At 37.4% G+C, this 12,772-nt stretch overlaps 2 protein-coding genes across 4 annotated transcripts; one reads left to right on the top strand and one right to left on the bottom strand.

Annotated features, from left to right (window-relative positions):
• Positions 1 to 168: 168 nt before the first annotated feature.
• Positions 169 to 5,369, bottom strand: gpr137 (G protein-coupled receptor 137). Its single transcript, XM_079892898.1, has 8 exons — positions 5,239 to 5,369; positions 4,201 to 4,788; positions 4,058 to 4,107; positions 2,787 to 3,030; positions 2,428 to 2,571; positions 2,213 to 2,341; positions 760 to 878; positions 169 to 659 (listed from the first exon to the last, which is right to left on the bottom strand). The coding sequence occupies exons 2-8, from the start codon at positions 4,543 to 4,545 to the stop codon at positions 566 to 568; spliced, it is 1,125 nt and encodes a 374-aa protein (XP_079749024.1). The 5' UTR covers positions 4,546 to 4,788; positions 5,239 to 5,369; the 3' UTR covers positions 169 to 565.
• Positions 5,370 to 5,388: 19 nt separating this feature from the next.
• pld7 (phospholipase D family, member 7) lies at positions 5,389 to 12,770 on the top strand. Of its 3 annotated transcripts, none has more exons than XM_079892891.1 (11): positions 5,389 to 5,444; positions 6,794 to 7,696; positions 8,480 to 8,667; positions 8,754 to 8,937; positions 9,101 to 9,215; positions 9,337 to 9,464; positions 9,915 to 10,118; positions 10,512 to 10,651; positions 11,662 to 11,827; positions 11,916 to 12,015; positions 12,187 to 12,770. In XM_079892891.1, the coding sequence occupies exons 1-11, from the start codon at positions 5,442 to 5,444 to the stop codon at positions 12,390 to 12,392; spliced, it is 2,337 nt and encodes a 778-aa protein (XP_079749017.1). In that variant the 5' UTR covers positions 5,389 to 5,441; the 3' UTR covers positions 12,393 to 12,770. The 3 variants fall into 3 exon arrangements, with proteins under 3 accessions (XP_079749017.1, XP_079749016.1, XP_079749018.1); XM_079892890.1 differs by lacking the exon at positions 5,389 to 5,444 and adding an exon at positions 6,068 to 6,287; XM_079892892.1 differs by lacking the exon at positions 5,389 to 5,444 and adding an exon at positions 6,087 to 6,287 and having other exon boundaries at positions 8,483 to 8,667.
• Positions 12,771 to 12,772: the final 2 nt, after the last annotated feature.

Genomic DNA, 12,772 nt, shown 5'->3' with positions numbered 1-12,772 from the left:
GGTAATATTAAAATTGTTAATCAGATAAGATTATTATGTTTTCATGACATCACAAATGGTCAAATGAGTTATAAATATTCAGTTTCTAAAGTCCGAGTATTAGTCTTGACTGAAATTCCAACAATACATGAACGCACCATAAATATATAAAAAGCAAGTTAAAAATGAAAATGTTTAAATTAGTTTTTTATTAAAGTAAATTGGCAAATATCAGAGCACAAAGTACCAAATGTATTGCTTCCATATGCACCATTTGAAGGTCACCATCCCACACACACACAAAAAACATCTGTTAATACATTTCAAAGAATCTCATGAATGATAAAAAGATAAATGAGGTTATAACTCCTTTAAATCGTAGTAAAGTCATTTCTGGTCCCTTTTATCATGAGCATCTAGTCTAATTGTGCTCAGCTTTAAAAAGTCAAGGTGCAATTTCAGAAGTATAGATGCTTCTGATGCATGTTAGTGCAAACAAACCTATTGAGCTACTCAACAGGAAGAGGTAAAGCTGTGCTATTGCCTGAGAAGGTCAGAGGAAGATCTCTGCAGCTGTGCATAGCGGTCAGGTCTGTGGAGTGGAGTAAAGTGAGTGGTGTTGGTTGATCTGGTCGCTCCTGTTGAAGAGGAGTGGAGTCGTCTCGCTCGACCCAAACCAGCTGTTGGTGCAGACACTCGCTTTTAATCACTGTATCACAATTGATCACATTAACGTCAAGTATCTGAGTTGTAATAGTCAAAGCCTGATGATCACACTACCTGCTATGAGGATTGATACTGTGGCTCCAGAGAGAAGCCGTGTCATCATCCATTCCTCGAGGATCATCAAAGAAATATGACTGTGAGGCTTGTGGGTTGCACATGGCCGGGCTGCAGTTCTGAAATAAACAACAAAGCAAACATGTAAATGACGCTCAGACCTATTATTTTATTAAAAACGCATTTCATACATTTAATGACTGAACTAAATTAATTTTTGTATTTTGTGAGGATTAAAAAAAGTCATTAGATCAAACCTTTTTTTTTTAATACAGGAAGCCAACATTTAATGCAAATATAAATATATATATTGGCAGATGAGAAACTAGTTTGCTCTTCATTTAGTTTGCTTTTCAATCTTTTTTTTTTGTCATGGAACTAAATACAGAAAATGTACACTACTGTTCAAAAGTTTGGGGTCTGTAAGGTTTCTTAATGAAAGAAGTCGCTTATGCTCAGCAAGGCTACGTTTATTTGATAAAGTAAAAACAGTAATATTGTGAAAGATTATTACAATTCAATATGACCGTTTTCTATGTGAATATATTTTATACTGTAATTTATTCCTGTAAAAAAGCTGAATTTTCAGAATTTTCTCTAGTCTTCAGTGTCATATGATCCTTCAGAAATCATTCTAATATGCTGATTTGATGTTCAAGAAATATTTCTGATTATTATCCATGTTGAAAACAGCTAATCTTTCTGTGGAAAATTATTATTTACATTAAAATGATTATTATTAAAATGATTATTAATTATTAAAAGTATTAATAAAAGTATTATTTAACTGTTTATTATTATTTATGGTACTAAATAATTTTTATGCAGTTGTTATAATCCATTTATTAACGTTTTGAGTATAGACCTGTAAATGAAATTTCCAAGTTAAACTGTCATGAATCTTGAATGCTGTGGAACACAGACTTAATCTTGGACTCTTTTTAAAGACACGGGGCAGATTATTGCTGAAGTGAAAAAAAAAAGTTATAGAATTTTACATTTATAGTTATGAAAAATGCACAAAAACACTATTTCAACTATTTTCCAAAACACGTTTTACTCTAGATCTGCGAGAAATTAAAAGCCATAAATCAAAACAAGTTGTGTTCCAAATTTGAGGTTGATATCTAAAAATAAAAAAAGCTTTTTTAGATTTATTTGGGCGCAGTACCAAAAGTTTCCACTAGAAATTCATTTCCCATTCATTTCCAATGCCGACATTTTTGAATGTGAGAAGTGCAATTGTGACTATTTTTTGCACAACCTTTTGAAATCATGTCCATGATTATTTTTTTTATTATTTTTTTTTAGTTCACAAAGCAAGTGCCAAAACCTTTACCAAGTTTCTCACTATGAAGTAAAAAAAAAAAAAATTAAAAACATCAAATTTTTCAGTCAAAACTGACCAAAGAGGGTTACCAGTAGTGTATGAGGAAAAATAAAAGATAAAGACCTTTTCTTGAGGAGGCTGGCGAACTCTGAAGATGAGAATGAGCAGGCCGGTAGGTAGCAGCTCCCAAATGAAAAGAACTGCTCCAAAGATAATGTAGCCTCTCTCTCCAAGTTCACTCTGAAGGTCAGCCTTTGAGAAGAACACACAACCATCAAAAACTGACCAGTGAGAGAAATACCCTTTCATTAGCAACCAACAAAAGTGCAACTGCCCACCTGATCAGAAATGTTGTACCAGTCATAGTCAAAAGCCTCGACTTTATGATTCTGAGACAAAAACAGCACTGCAAGATTGTAGCAAGCCCTGCTAGAGAAGAGCAAGATTACACCGGCCCCCAACACCGCAGTCCGGCAACGCCCCTGCAAACACAACACAGCTGGACATCATCAAACATACCAAAGTTTGTCTTGTTTATCATGAACAGCAACAGAGATTTAATCTTGAGTAATCTTGAGTAGATATTTAGCAGACACTGTTATCCAGAGTACCATAAACTACATCAGAATATTTTAGATTAAACAAGTCAAATAGATTGCGACTACCATTTGAGCTCAAGTCCTTGCAAAGTATGTACCTTACTGCGTAGATAAGGGGTGGTGGTGGTGGGCGAGAATCGAGTTAACAGGAGCAGAGATGTGGCCAGACACACAGCTTCCAGAATGAACAGTAGGTCATTAACCAGAACCCGAAGCAAAACCAGCCTCCAAGTGTTTTCACCGGCTACACCAGAACCTCCATGCTCTCCGAGGCCTGCGCAAACTATGTTGACGCACAGGAAGACGGCACTCATGGTGGCATACACACACCGAGCCGTCAGTCTGGAAGTCAAAGTTCACACACAATTCCTGGGAAACTTGTTTCTGCCACTTAAATCATAAGGTCATCGCAACTTTTTATCTCACAATTCTGACTTTATAACTTGCAATTGAAAAAAAAAAAAAAAAAAATCACAATTGTGAGATATAAACTCGCAATTCTGACTTTCTCCTCACAATTCCGAGTTCAGATATAAACACGGAACTGCGAGATATAAACTCACATTGTAAGTTCTAAAGTCATGAACTCAGAATTTTGAGAAATAAAGTCAGAATTGTGAGATTTAACTCGGTATTGTAAGAAAATTTCTGAATTACGAATTACAAAACTCGCAATTATGAGAAAAACAAATCCAAGTTTATATCTCGCAATTTTGCCTATTCCCCCCCCCCCCCCCAGAATTGTGAGATATAAACTTGCAATTCAGAGGAAAAGAAATCTGAATCGTGAGACAAAAAGTCTCAATTACCTTTTTTAGTTTTTATTCTGTGGCAGAAACAAGCTTCCATACAATTCTCATCAAACAAATGATATCCATTAATATTAAGGTTGTAGATTTAACGTGTTCATTTAATTAGTTACGAAAAAATAACGTGTATAAAATTTGTTTGCCCAAAAATGAAAATTATGTTTATTTACATTTACTCACCCTCATGTTGTTTCAAACCTGTATGACTTTTTGTTGACCTGTATGACTATTTATGACAAGATATTTTGAAGAATGTTGGTAACCAAACTGTTTTGGTCTGTAAATATATCTAAATACCAATTAAGATGTAGCTTCCGAAAAAAATCATGGCTTTAAAGGTTTATGTGTAATAAATTATATGTTGAATATGTAAAATATTGAATTCTAAATCTACTTTTTATAATAACTATTTGATGTTTTTCTTATTTAACACAATAACGACACAATAAATTTCTCAGCTAAATTTGATGTGCAAATGAATTATCACACCATGTAATTAATTAGATTATGTTATTCACTTGACAGTACTAACTAATATGCATGAATGTGAATGTACTCACAGCGCTATGCTGGGCTCAATGTTGAATACACTTCTGACTTTGAGCAGCTCCTGTCAAAATGAAACATTGTTATTAGGGAGTGGATTGATTTCTCAACCGAGCAAACATCTTATAAATCTTTCTCTGTGTAACTTGTGACTTACCTGAGTAAAGTAAAGGTTGAAGAGACTCAGAGTAAAAAACTGCAAGCACACTGGGAAGCAATAAAGGAGCCAGTAGACTGGAGTGGACAGGTGGTTGGCCGCAAGGGCATCACGGAAATAAAACGAGAAGAGTGTTGTGCGAAGAGCTGCCCAGAACAGGCAAAGAAAAAGAAAAATACTCTGGTAGCTCCATCGCTTATGCCGGTAGAGTAACAGCAACCAAAGCTGAATGTATACGACTAAAAAAAGACCCCCATAGAGACAGGCGTAGAGAACCGTGACACCCAGCTGTACTGATGGGGCCACGGCTGGTCTCATGGGGGACGGTGGAACTGGAGAGTGCATTATGATGATGGATATCAGAAAAATATTATACAAAACAATGTATAGACCAAAGCATCAAAATAAAATAAAACTAAAATGGTATAAAATCAGTGTAAATCATATTAGCAAAATGGTAATAAAAATAAAAAAATCAGCCGTACTGTCTTTGTATGATTATCATTATGTGGTCACATATTACTACACGACGAGAAAAACACACTTCTGAAAAGTCCTTTGTGAGAATGTCCCTTTTCAACCTGTGATCTGCAAAATAAAAGTGAAAGCGTTTAATGTAACTAAAGTAGCACAGCCAAGTTTTACATCAACTCAAAAATTGACACTGAATGTCAAGAACAACATCTTCCTCATCGAAAACAAAAGCATCTTGTATCCGACAACAGCCATTACAGTAACATTAACAGTAACAGTGACTGATCGGGAGTTTTGACAGTCGCGAATGACAGCACTTTTGTTTATTCGCTCGACCTGTTCATCCGCACGGTGCACACAGCACAGATTTTAATAGTTTTTAACTGTTTAACTCACTAACACTGACACATTTGTATCAAAATGACTGATATAAAGTGGCTAGCTGTGTGGCTAACGTTGCTAGATAAGAGTTTAAAATCGATTTGCTAGTTCATAGGTCGGTTTTGACATAAATATGCGACACAAAAATCCCCTAAAATATTACAAAAATAAATTCAGCAATACCTTACAAATGACCATGAAAGACCATATAATCGCCGTGACACATCCAATAAATCCTTTCCCTCATCACTAAAGTCCCGTTCGTGTTTATGCACTGCGTTATCAAACGGACTCATCTATGGCGACATCTCGCGGTACATACTGGCAATGACAAACATAAACAAACGTGACTTCCTCCTCATGCAAGACCACGCCCACTACGAAGAATGGTAACGATGCTGTTCTTAAAACACTGTCTTACCAAACTCTTCAAAGGTACAGAGGAGCTTCAAAAAGGGGAAAAGACGAACAAAGAGATTCGCCATCTCATTTTTAGGAAGTATTATGTAGTGGGCGTGGTTTACTGGGCGTGTTACAGCGGTAGAAGTTTCAGGACGCATGAAAAACGCCCGTTGCATTACCGCACTTGGCCTGTAGGGGAGCCCTCAATCAATCAACAATGGTACTACAGTACTACCACTTGAGAAACGGCGGTTAGTTCAATTTTGCGCCATCAATAACCGTCATGTCAGCTGTCATTCCTTCCTGTCATTATGATTTATATCTGCTTTTCATTACACGAACTGATTAAAACGAGCAAATCAACAACTTGGTTTAAATAACACATTTTTAAGTTATATACATATATACATATATATATATACTCTGCTGTATTTGATGAACTCATCATTTCATAACATGAACAAGAGTTATGTCAGTCGCACTGATGCTGTGCGGTCAGTGTAGATTCGCAGGCTGTGAGTCAGAGGTGGTTTGTAACGTCTGAACTCATCGCGTGTTTAGTAGGCGAGGTTTTTCTTCCTCACTTTTTCCTCTCTCTCGCTCTCTCTTTCTCTCGCTCTCCTTTCTTCACTGTACCGCACTGTGTGAGCTGTAGTTCTGCAGCCACGTCGCAGACAGATACAGCGTCTCCTTTACCAACTGTATCGCCTGGACATACAACAAGTTTACCACCTCGTACAGATCGTCATACGTTTTGTTTTTGCCGTTTTATTTGTGAAAATAGTTACTCGTTACGGATAAGTTGAGAATAGTTATCGCCTGTGGTCATGGTGAGTAGCTTGCGTGCTAACTAGGGTTTCAAACTTGCTGGCTTGGTGTTTAAAAAGGTTACAGCTTTTTTTCTTTAGCGTTTAAACATTTCAGTTTCACACCTTCTACTGCCCTTGCATAATGTTAGACAAACGTTTTGCTACTTACTTGTTAACCAGTCTTGCATTTAGAGATCAAGGGATATGGAGTTGATTATACAGTATTATCTTTCTATTCTATCTGTCTACAGTCTTTGCATATTAAATAATTTTGTATTTTATACGTGATAATAACATACTGTATGTACCAAGTGTAAAGAGTGTCTAAAAACAACAAATTAAATATACATTATTTGTACCTTTATGCTATCTATATATCTACAGTCTTGCATTTTATAATTGCTAACAACATGTACCAAAGTGTAAAGGGTGTATGTATACAAACAACAAATTGCATATGTTACATGTGTATACACCCATTATGTTATGTTTTTGAATTATATTATGTTTTTGAACTTATGCTATAGGAACCAGAGGATGTGTATTTTAGATCACCAGAACAATTGATAGACGAGGAAGCGAATGAGAAAGCAACATCCGAGAGGAAGGAGGATGGAGAGGAATCCCGTAAAGCAGGGAGACCACCGTTGTCCCGTATCCCTACCTTTCAAAGCTCCCTGGGCCGCAAGCGAGTCACCGTCCAGAGTGCAGAGTCATCACTGAAGACGGATGGATCCAGCCAGCAGGGCCAAAAAGAGAAAGCTGGCTCTACAGAGGCTGGAAGAGGGAAAATGGCAGTATCTGGGGGGAGAGAAAAAGCACTGCCCATCCCATCGGCTCGTTTACCCACAAGCCTTGCTGATGTTCTCTTTGAAGGTGATATCTCGGATCACACCTCCACTCTTTTAGCTCCGAAAATAGATCAATCCCTTGATCAAACACCTGAGATTACAAAAGACTCTGATCAGGATGACATGTCACTGCAGCGACCCCCTCTCAGGAACATCTATGAGACCAATGATCTCGTCATAGAGCCTGTTTCTGAATTTGAAACTGCAAGCGCAGAGACCGTCTCAGAAGATGAGCAGATGTCGGCACAGGATGCTGTTGTAGAGGATCTGAGCTCGTGCTCCTCCGATGATCAACGCGAGGCCTCGGATCAAGCTTGTGAAGAAACTTTGAGTGAGGAGAAAGGAAGTGCTTCCCAATCACATTGGACAGAAGAAAATCGTGTCACAGAGAACAATGTGAAACAGTGCTTTGTTTCAGATAAGGGTGATGGATCCACACTTAGTGGTCAGGATGAAACCGCTAAGATGCAGAAACCTTTAGATAGTAAAAAATGCATTAAAGAAACACGACAGGGAACCAAAACTGGCAATACTAGTCCCACAAAACACACCCAGGCCAAAACGTGTACACCCTCAAAGGTGAGGTGAATTATATTACATGCAATATGCAAAATGAATGGTGTTTAGGCAAGCATACTATTGTTGTTCCTGTTGAGGAAAGGCATGCTATTACCTTTCTAAGTGAACAGACATAGATTTACCCTGAAGAAGGGAATCACTGCAAATCATTTTCTTGCTTTTCCAGTACATTTTTTAAATTAATATTTACTTAAGAATCAACAAGGCATAATATATTAAGTTTTCTGAATGATTTATCAAAATAAAGTGAGTTTTCTGTTTAAAACATGGCAAATAACTGCCAATGGGATAAGAAAAATAAACTTGTTTTCCCTTAATATTATGCCTTTTTGAGCCTAAAACAAGATATTTTGTCTTGTTTTAGGCACAAACTCACATCATTTTTATACAAAACAAGACTCAATAAGTCGTTTTGCTCCTCAAGTAAATGTGTCTTGTTTTTAAAATGTTTTTTTTATGTGAAAATGTGACAAAAAATACCAGGTAAGAAAGAAAAATACTGCAGTGCAAGCCATGTCTGCAGACCAGAATGTCTTTCTCTGGACTAATTTGACCTCTTTGATTTGCATACATATACAAATTCGAAGTATCTGAGTCCAGTTGCCTTCAAATATTTGTTTTACCATCAAAGACAGAACAGAATTTCAACAGAAGAGGATATGTGAAATGAAAAAGCCACAAAACAGCAATTTCATCACTAACAGATATCTGCATATGTCTTGTTAGATAGATGCTAGCATAAGTAAATAGTATGTGTTTCATTTTATTTTTATATTGTTTTAGCAGACAAAAGGAAGGAGCTTTTTCCTTTTCTGTCTCGTGCCCTCCATTCTCCTTCTTTTTGGTGGATTTGCATTGCATATCTGGCAGTATGGAGTCCCTAAATCCATGTCACACCTGATGGCACAACTGGAGCTTCACTGTCTGGAAAGTTTCTGGATGCCTCAAGAGACGTGCATCTCTGACTGTAGGTGAGGAAACCGGTCCTCAAGAATTTTTAACTATTTAAATAGCGAGTTTGAGATGTTTAAATGTGTTTCTAAATGTTGTTTACCAGGCTCACTCTTGTTGAGAGTGTCCCAGAGGGCCTCAGCTTCCCTTCCGGCTCGCCACACCTGCCAAGCATTTCAGAGACTTGGACTAATCTACTAAACAGAGCAAACAGCTCTGTCCACATTGGTGCTTTCTATTTCACACTCCGAGATTCAGACATGGGCCTTACGGAGCCCTCGTCCGTGCTGGTATGTTGTGCCGTGGACATTTTACTGTGCATAAGTGAGAATAATGCACTCTAGGCTTTAGAACATTTGTTATCGGCATAGGATCTAATAAGATGCGGATAATAATAGGATAGTATTGATTCTGATTATATTGGAAGGCAGTTCATTTCTATCTTTTCAATAGGGCAAAAAAGTGTTCAACCAAATGAAGCAGCTGGAAGCAAGAGGAGTGAAGTTGAAGATTGCAGTAAACGCCCCTCAGCCATACATTGCAGACACAGACGAACTGGTAGCAACAGGTACGTACAGCAGAATGTATATTGCACATTTGCATGAAGCACTTCATAACGCTTGAATGATTTTGAATGGATGTTATGCAGCCTTTTCCCTTCGGCTTACTTGCTCTGTGCTTTCTCTCAGGGGCTGAAGTCAGGGGAGTTGACCTGCAGAGCATCACTGGAGGCATTTTGCATACCAAACTGTGGGTTGTGGATAAGAAGCATATGTATTTAGGGAGCGCGAACATGGATTGGCGATCTCTCACCCAAGTGAGTCCAAGGCTGCGTCCGGAAGCTGAAAAATGCTATCCTTCGCTGCCTACGATATCTCACAATCCTGTGTGTTAGATTCTGTGACAGTAGAGCTAGTGTGTGAAACTTATTAACAACCTAGGAAACTAACGAGGAACTCAGGCAGGCAAAACAGGAATCAGTTTTGTGCTATCTGCAAAGTCATTGCTTGATAGGATAGCTTTCGGACACAGCCAATATCTATCAATATAATTATCTTATTGGATGGTTAATGGATCTTATTGGAGGTTTCTGTTGACATGCAATGCCCTTGGGTCTTGACATGTACATAATGTAATTTTGTTTTGTTTTTATTTTATTTTATTCATTATTCAGTGCAGTTTATTAGACTAAAATGGCCATCAACCCAAATAAACAATGATATAAATATAAATTCTTATGCTAAAATAAAGTCAATATTTCTACCAGGTGAAAGAGGTTGGAGTGACTGTGGAAGACTGCAGCTGTCTAGCACAGGACGCTTCACGGATATTTGACGTGTACTGGGACATTGGAGCTCAGAAGAATGGATCTCTACCTCCTTTCTGGCCGGGCCGGTTCTCCGCCCTCTCCAGTTCTAAGTACCCATTAGCTGTTAAATTCAACGGTGTCCCTGCACGTGTCTATTTGTCTGTGAGTTGTGTTTCTCTCACAAGTTGACTTTGTTGTTTGGTCTGGTTTTTGTTCACCATATTCATTATATATATTTTTTCATTGCATGTTTTTGCAATCATTTTATTCAACCTGTTCACAATTCCAGTCATTCTCTGACTCTTTTGTGTTGGCTGGTTTTCATTCATTCCATATGAGTTTTTTTTAATGCATTGTGTAGAAAGGTTGTCTTTTTGTCATGTTGTCACCTTTTCACTTCTGAAAAATTGAGCTTTGTAATGAATACATTGCATGGACTGTATATGTATGTCCTAAATCATTCATTTTAATGTGTTTCTAAACATGACATGCATCTTTTTGTGTGAGCAGAAATGTTTGAAATGTTTACATGGCAATTTTGACTTGTTCTTTTAGAGTTCCCCTCCTCCTCTATCATCACATGGCCGTTCTGATGACCTCTCAAGCATCCTGTCAGTGATTGCTGATGCTGAGCGCTTCGTCTATGTGTCTGTGATGGACTACCTTCCCATGTCCCAGTTCACGGAGCCCATTCGGTAATCTTTACCATTTGATATTGAGTAAAACTAAAACCATAAAAATTTAAATAAACATGAACTGAAATAAAATAAAATATTAAAGTGCCCCTATTATGCTATTTTAAAGGTTGCTAATTTAGTTTTGGAGTTCTCCTACAATAGGTTTACATGCATCCAAGGTCAAAAAACACTTTAATTTCCTTAATTTCCTCAACTGTTCGTTAAAGTATTCGTTCTTTCCAAACCCCTCCTTTCTGAGAGCCTACTCTGCTCTGATTGGTCAGATGGTACTACCATGTGATTGGTCTACCACTTACAGTGCATGTCAGAAATGAAACGCCCATTACCATATTTTAATTTTATCTGCAGAGGCTTCTTCAGCACTTGACACACAGTGATACGAACAGTAAAGATGGCGTCGGTTTTACCGTATCAATTCAGAAAACAGCGTCTTCTCGACATGTCGACAATTTGAACCAAAATTTGTGTCTTTGTAGACGTTGTTTGCGGACAGCCAATGACGTTTGAGCAAGACTGGTAAGACTGGTTTAATAAGACTGGAACTACTATTGACCCATTTCAGTCAATTCAGAATTGGTTCTTTCTTTTGGGAGACAAAAACAATATTTACTAGGCACTTTGATCTTTGAAACACACCTTTTACATTCACAAACAGCTATGTTACACAATACATGAAAGGTAATATCCAAAAAAAGCATAATAGAGGCACTTTAAAAATACTTAGACTAACAGCTAGTAGCCAAAGCGACATTTCTCATTTCAATATACTAAAATAACTCAAACTGAAATAAAAATTAATAAAAAGTATAGATATAGATATTTTTAAATCAATAGCTAGTATCTCAATACTAAAATAACGTTAGTGGGAACAATAATTCCATTAACTGAAGTAAGTTAATCATTTTTAAAATGTATTAAATGTGTATGTGGTGTTTAATAGCTTAATTTGACTAGTTGAAAGATTGTTTTCCATGATTTTTATGTATATTGTCTTTAATGTCATGTAGGTTTTGGCCTGTCATCGACTCGGCCCTTCGTGAGGCTGCTTGTACCAGAGGTGTTGAGGTAAAGCTGTTGGTCAGTTGCTGGAGTCACTCTGCTGGTGCCATGTTTGTCTTTCTTCAGTCTCTGTCAGTCCTCAAGAAGCCCCCGCTGAGCTGCAACATTCATACTGTACGTTTCTCTGCTCTTTATATTTAATATATATATTTAAATTGAGGCAGCACTGGTGATTTAATGCCTATAACCCTTTAATATACAGAAAGTTTTCGAGGTGCCCTCAACACGAGAACAGCAGAGGATTCCGTTTGCACGTGTCAACCATGCCAAGTACATGGTGACTGATCGAGTCGTTTACATTGGTATGTTAGCTGTCTACATGCACAATTTCTCACCTGCATGATTTTCCATATTGCTGCAATCTGACATCAGGTTTCATCATAAAAAGCACTGTGAATATGAGTTGTGCAATAAAGTGAATGTCATATTTATAATCCTGCTACAATGATCGATTGTTATATTGTGTTTTACAGGAACTTCCAACTGGTCTGAGAATTACTTCACCCAGACGGCAGGGGTTGGGCTTGTTGTGAATCAGACAGGTTCTGCAGTGGGGCAGGGCCAGCAAACCGTCCAGATCCAGTTGCAGAAGATTTTCCAGAGGGACTGGCATTCAGAATATGCCCAACCCATCACTGATGTTCACGCAGAACATTGTAGCGGAAAAAAGCTTACATAATGCACCATGCTCTTTATTTGTTATGTTGCTAAGCATTATGATTGAAAAAACAAAGACGTCAAAACCCAAAAACTCTTCCCTGCGGCATTCCTGCCTACTGATAATTTATTTATGTTTTATGTATTTGCCAAAAGGATGCTGTGCATTTTTAATGTTTGTTATAAATATGACATTAAATCTCTCTCTCTTTTTTTTTTCTTCTCATCAAGTGCATTTATTGTATATTTGCATTATGTGACATTTGCCAGAATAAGGACAAGATCCTTGAGCAAGCACTGATCTACGTTGAACTGGTTAAACATGCATGTCAATAAAATGTTGTAATAGGTGCCATGGCTGTAAAGCTTGTTTTCAAAATAAAACTACTTTTCAGTAAGAAA

Source organism: Squalius cephalus, assembly GCF_949319135.1.
Source record: "Squalius cephalus genome assembly, chromosome: 14".
NCBI lineage: Eukaryota > Metazoa > Chordata > Actinopteri > Cypriniformes > Leuciscidae > Squalius > Squalius cephalus.
The sequence above is the reverse complement of the archived record's forward strand: the minus strand, read 5'-3'. Positions and strand labels throughout refer to the sequence as shown.

Bases quoted from the DNA above. Each gene is read 5' to 3' on its own strand.
- gpr137 (XM_079892898.1), bottom strand. From the start codon at position 4,545: ATGCACTCTCCAGTTCCACCGTCCCCCATGAGACCAGCCGTGGCCCCA. The intron at 3,031-4,057 runs GTGAGTACATTC...TTTGACTTCCAG, and splicing joins ATTGAGCCCAGCATAGCGCT to ACTGACGGCTCGGTGTGTGT. The intron at 2,342-2,427 runs GTGGGCAGTTGC...TTCTTCTCAAAG, and splicing joins GGTACAACATTTCTGATCAG to GCTGACCTTCAGAGTGAACT.
- pld7 (XM_079892891.1), top strand. The intron at 9,465-9,914 runs GTGAGTCCAAGG...TATTTCTACCAG, and splicing joins ATTGGCGATCTCTCACCCAA to GTGAAAGAGGTTGGAGTGAC. The intron at 11,828-11,915 runs GTACGTTTCTCT...TTTAATATACAG, and splicing joins TGAGCTGCAACATTCATACT to AAAGTTTTCGAGGTGCCCTC.